Genomic DNA, 5,798 nt, shown 5'->3' with positions numbered 1-5,798 from the left:
GTCCCCCATCCATTCCCCCCCGCCCCAATATTTCAGCCCCACCACTCGCTCCATCTCGGTGCGACTCCTCCTTTTTCCCAGCGAGGTTTGGGAAATATGCTGATGCTGCTGAGCCCTCCCCAATGACTTCATACCCGCCCACAGATCCCATGTTCAGTGTTTGTTTCTTTTTTTGACGAGCTGTGCCAAGGCAAAATTGTGGGGCATGTTGCCCACAAAATAAGAAAAAAACACATTTTCTGAGAGATTACCCCAAATTATGTTTGAAGGGGGGAGAAAAACTCGGTAATAGAAAGCACCATGAGGCGGCGGCTGCAGGAAATATCTGTAGTTGGTTCATAGAAGCGTCGCTGCTAATGAATTCCTGGCTGCTGCTCCTGGTATAAAAAAAAAACCAAACAAATTGCCAGCTGGAGGGGATGGATGTTTATATCGGAGGCTGTAGAGAGCCTAAAAGATGCTGAGACCCTAAAAGTCCCTGATCTCAGCAGAGGAGTGGGAGAAAGCTCCGGGCTGTTGCTGACAGCTCTCAAGGCATTTTCCCTGTGGCTGGTGCTGAGATGTTCCAGCTCCTGGGAAGGACTTTTCCAGCGGCAGCAGCTCAAATTGAGACCCTTACAGGGTCTAACACGGGGCCAAAAACTGGAATAGCTCACCATGCCGTGGTGGGGATGGACACCTGCACACAACCAGGCTGCAGCCTCTCGTAGGGTTGCCAGAGGAAGCAGAGCTGGGCCAGTGTCCCATCCCACCTCAGCTTGAACTTGGGCTTTGAGGTGGAAAAGGTGTTCAAGCAGCAGGAACTTAATTGTTGAGACAAGGAAATCAAATATTACTGCTTAGCTGGTGGCTGTGCAGAACAATAGCTTGTGTTATCTCTTGATGCTTACCTGTGACTCCTCATCACATAAAAATATTCTTCTTCCCAATCACAATGCCAAGAGTAATTGAGTTTGTTCATTGACCGCTGTAGTTAAATTTCTAGAGATGATTTAAAGCAGAAGGCTGGAAGCTGCTTGCTAGAAATGCCCCTCTTCAGGAACAGCCCTAGAAATTCACCTGCATGGGAAGGATTCCCAGCCTGGAGCATGCAGGGCTGACTGGTTGATTGGCTGGTTGGTTGGTTGGTTGTTGGGTTGTTTTTTCCAAAAGTTAAAAGCCTATTTTGAGCCCTGTGGGTGCATTTACTGCTTTCATAAAGAGCCAGGTCACGGAGCTCATGCCCTCTGTCATGGACACTTCATGTCCCGTTTTAGGACGACACAGACATCAACATCGACTGCATGACTGAAGACAGGAACCCCAACAAGAAAGTCTGCAACGTGAGCTACCCCTTCTTCCGAGCCAAGGCCAAGGTAAAGATATTCCCTCCTGCCCAAGTCACCCTCAGCGTAGGAGTCCCCTGTGCCCGGCACTGTATCCACCCATCCATCCACCCATTGCTGATTTCTGGCAGTGTTCAATGACTAGAAAAAGCAGATGCCACATCCATCCATCCACCCATCCATCCATCCATCATCCATCCATCCATCCACCCACCCATCCATCCACCCACCCATCCATCCACCCACCCATCCATCCATGCATCCATCCATCTATCCACCCGTCCATCCATCCATCTTAGGGCTGGGCAGCTTTGAACATGATTTTTAAAGATTAGCCTTTGGTTTCTTCCCTTCCTCTGCCCGTTGCTCGTGTCTGAAAGGCGCGTTAGGGGAGCTGGAATGGTTAGGATGTTGCCTTGATGAAAGCACCAAAATCTAACCCAGCCCCTCTGAGTGAAAAAAATGGACTCCAGTCCTTTGAAACAACTTAATGTTGGCTTCAAACCACTGGTGGTAACTTCCCCAAGCTCCTTCCTTGCAGGATGGTAGAATCAGAGAAAGTTTGGGGTTGAGAGGGACTTTTAAAAGGACTCATCTAGTCCAGCCCCCTGCAGCAAGCCGGGACATCCAATCCAACCTTGAATGTTCCCAGGCATGGGGCACCCTTCCCTGCCTGAGAGGTTTTCCTCAAGGAAAATGCAAGGTCCCTCCAGACCCTCCTCCAAGCCTGCCCAAGCCCCCAGAGGCTGGTGGCATCCTCTGAACCACAGCTCACGGCAGTTCCCAGCACTCAGGGTAAGCCCAGGTCCAGCGAGCATCATTTCTTACGTGCCGTGAGCCCCCTTTGCAAACGTTACACGCAGAATTAAAATGGGAAATGAAAAGGGAGGAGCTGCTGCTCTCCACAGCCACCAGGGCTCCCTGTGATATCCCACTTGCCCTGAGATATCCCACCTGCCCTCTGATATCCCACCCTCCCTGTGAAATCCCGTGGGAAAAGGGACCAGTACAAGTGGGATCTAAAGATAAAATCCTTCCAACCTCCGTATCTGTCTGAAGCCTTTCCTTGTCAGAAGCCTGATAATGATGGACGAGCTCCAGGCACCTCGCGAAGCTTTAAAGCTCCCAAAAAAAAGCTCTCTTGGATGCCTGCGGCTGCACAAAGAGCCCGGCAGCCCGACTCCCCCATGACCTACGGGGGCTGAGAATGCATCTGCGTGGCATCAGGTAGTCCAGGTCCTGCCAAAACAAAGACAAGCTGGAAATGGAAATTTGGCCCGTGAGCAGCAGGAGCTTTAATATTATACTCAGCTGTGCAGTCCCAGACAGTTTGAGGTCATTGCCACAGCTCTCGCAGATGTGACATTTATCACATTTTATTGCTGTTGGCCTCCCTCCGGCTGCCTTCCCGCGCCAGCCGACCCCGTGCCGCAGCTGGGGCAAGCGGCCTCTCGCTGCCGGTCCCCCGGAGGGTTTCTCTTCTAAAATTGGGGAGAGGGGCAGGCTGCTGGCTTCTTAAGTCTCAGAAAATAAAGTAAAAAAAATAAATGCAATGTAGGGGGTTGAGAGCAAGTCCTGCACATCCCCAGCCCACTCTCTGCTCCCTCTGGAAAGCCAAAGCTCGGCAGCATCTCCTGGTGGGGTCAGGGGGATGCCCTCACCCACATCCCACCCCTCACTCATTTTTTTATTTCCCCTTCCTCACCCCCTGCCATGTTTTCTCCAATCTCTGCAGGTAGCTTTCCGCCTGGATTTTGAATTCAGCAAGTCCATTTTCCTTCCAAGCCTGGAGATCTACCTGATCGCCAACAGGTTAATGGTTGCTTTCTCCCTTGCCTGGGTTTGCGAAGCTGATGGGACATTCCCCGCTTGCCTTGGGTTCCCTTCTCCATGAAAGTTTTAACTCAGGGAATAACTACAAGGAAACCTGATTGCCATGGGTTATTACAGAGAGCGCAGCCCTGTATTCACAAAGCAAGCTATTTTTATTTATCTCTCTATAAATTTATTATCTGTATTATCTATTATCTATATATATCTATTATCTATATATATTTATCTATATATCCGCCATTTTTCATTATGTGGAGGCTGTGCAATCACTGCCAGGCTCCTCAGTGGGCAGAAAGGCTCTGGGTCACTGCTGCTTTCTTCGCAAATGCAAATACTCCCAGGAAAACTGTCTCCTAACACCTTTGCAAAATCCTCCTTGCCCAGGTAAATTTTCTGGCAGGCAGCTGCAATCTCATCAGAGTATTTTTCATTTTTATTGGTTGAGCTGGCGGTGCAAAACCTCTCTCCAAATTATCTGCTTGTATGGCCTCGGGTTAATGCGGAATAAAATTGCTTCTGTCTCCGCTTTGGCCAAAAAACAAAAGTTCAGCCCATGCCCACCTGCTTCCTACAATCCCCCCACCCCCAAAAAATTGAAAAAACTCGGAGGGGAGCCAGCTCCTGCCTCACACCCCACTTGTTCCGCTGCGATTTCAGCGACAGCGAGGAGAAGGAGAGCACCAAGGAGGACAACTTCGCCCACCTGAATTTCCACCTGAAGTACGAAGCCGACCTGCTCTTCACCAGGTGCTTCTTTCGGGAGGGGACACAGGTTTTTTGGGGGGAGACACAGGGCTTGCAGGGTGTCCGTCAGGAAAACCGGTGCTGGCCTCAAGGGAGCTGCGTTCAGAGCCCAAACCGAGCTGTAACGTGGGGGATTTGTTTGGAAAAGGGGCTGAAGGAACCATAAAATCAAGGTTTTCCCACTCAAAAATCAACAGCGAGGAGCAGTAGGGTGCTTTCATGCTGTTAAAATGCACAAGTGTTATTAAATAGGTGTGAGGGCAATTTTTAATTTTATTTTTTTTAAGGGAAAAAGGATTTATTGTAGGTAATAACATTCATAACGTGTTACTGGCGAGTGTCTGAGCCTGCTAAAAAAATCTTCTCACCAGAAGCTCAGCTGAGGGATGTCTGTGGAAGGGTTTGGGCATCAGCAGGGATTAAAGCCGTGAGCGTTCCTCAGTCCAGGGAGGAGCAGATGATAATTTATTAACCTGATTATAAGAAAAAAACATGGAGCCCAGAATCACATTCCCTGGCACCGCTTGCTGTAACTCTAAGGTTTTTAAGACCTTCAGGCATTTTAGGGTTTTTTTTTACACTAGAAGCAGCAGGACATTGCAAATAAAAAACATTTTAATACTTATGATTGTAATGGGATTCACAATTTAACAAATATCAGAATTGCCCTTGCAGCAGAAAGGAGAACTTGGAGAAAAAGTAGCAGCACCAAAAAAAAAAAAAATTTGGGCACCTGGGAGGGGAAAAAGGGGCAAATACTTTTGAGGAGTTTGGGGGATTTTAGACCACGTATCTTGTGTCGTGACTGTAGCATGTATCCTATCATGGGTGGTCCCGTTTGGGCTCCCATGGGGAGATCCTGGCTCCTTCCCCTCCCCTCCAGCTGTGAAACAGAGACGTGATTTACCTCCTGAGATCTAAACACGACATTCAAACCTCCAGCCAGAGCCTTGCACGTCTCTGTTATATTAAAAAGGCGAGAAAAAATCTACAAAGAAAGGGAAAATACTGCAGAAGCAGAATAAAGTGAAAATCTCCTGGTTTTTTTTTTATCAGGGGGTGTATGTGTGGTTTTTTTTTCATGAGGTGGAGCCAGACAATGTTTGCCATTGAAAACCAGGACCACACAAACTAAAAGTCCTCTCCTTGGGGAATCTGCCTGGGGAGGGACTGGGAGAAACTGGGCACGGGGCTGCTTCGTGCTCGGTTTGCTCCAAGCCCACCTCACGGCTCGTCCTTCTTCATCACAACAGGGCATCGAGCCTGGACTACTACGAAATCAGGTCGAACAGCTCCCTGGAGAGATACGACAGCATCGGCCCCCCCTTTCATTGCACCTTCAAGGTAAGGTTTTACATCAGCTGAGGGACCCCCGAAAAAACACCATCCCAGAGGCGGGACGTGCCACGGTCACGCTGCCCGTCCCCATCCCGCGGGACAGCGGCACCGCGCGCATCCCTGTCCTCTGCCCCTGCAGCTGCAGAACCTGGGCTTCTTCCCCGTGGAGGGGGTGACCATCAAGCTCACCGTCCCAGTGGCCACCCGGGTGGGCAACCGCCTCCTGCTCCTCACCGAATTCGTGGCGGACCAGGTAGGAAGGGAGTTTCCTCCCCATGAAGCAGGTGTGTGTTTCTTCTGCACGGGGGGTGGGGATGGAGACACCCTGCAGAGGGTCCCCCCATCTTTTTGCAATTTTTCCCCCCCCTGCCCTATGCTTGCACCTGCACGGAGAGTCTTTTGGCTCGTGCCTGGGTTTTTCCTTTTTGCATTCGCTTGGCTGGAAAGATGGAAAAATGGTAGCGGCCAAAGGGTTTAATCCAAATATTTCTCCGAGCTAGACCTCCCTCCAGTATCCAACAAATTCTTGAGGGTCTTGAAGTCTTTAGCAGTGCTGGG

At 49.8% G+C, this 5,798-nt stretch overlaps 1 protein-coding gene across 1 annotated transcript in view; it reads left to right on the top strand.

The window, feature by feature from the left end:
- The window catches only part of ITGA11 (integrin, alpha 11), a gene marked incomplete at its 5' end in the record, with an annotated part of 37,541 nt that overhangs the window by 29,399 nt on the left and 2,344 nt on the right, over window positions 1–5,798 (top strand). The window contains 5 exons of the mRNA XM_009869976.1: window positions 1,257–1,355; window positions 3,061–3,137; window positions 3,816–3,905; window positions 5,156–5,246; window positions 5,380–5,493. Coding sequence (XP_009868278.1) covers window positions 1,257–1,355; window positions 3,061–3,137; window positions 3,816–3,905; window positions 5,156–5,246; window positions 5,380–5,493 — 471 coding nt within the window. The remainder of the gene's footprint in view (window positions 1–1,256; window positions 1,356–3,060; window positions 3,138–3,815; window positions 3,906–5,155; window positions 5,247–5,379; window positions 5,494–5,798) is intronic.

The sequence above is a fragment of the Apaloderma vittatum genome, unplaced genomic scaffold, assembly GCF_000703405.1.
Source record: "Apaloderma vittatum isolate BGI_N311 unplaced genomic scaffold, ASM70340v1 scaffold795, whole genome shotgun sequence".
Lineage (NCBI taxonomy): Eukaryota > Metazoa > Chordata > Aves > Trogoniformes > Trogonidae > Apaloderma > Apaloderma vittatum.
The sequence above is the reverse complement of the archived record's forward strand: the minus strand, read 5'-3'. Positions and strand labels throughout refer to the sequence as shown.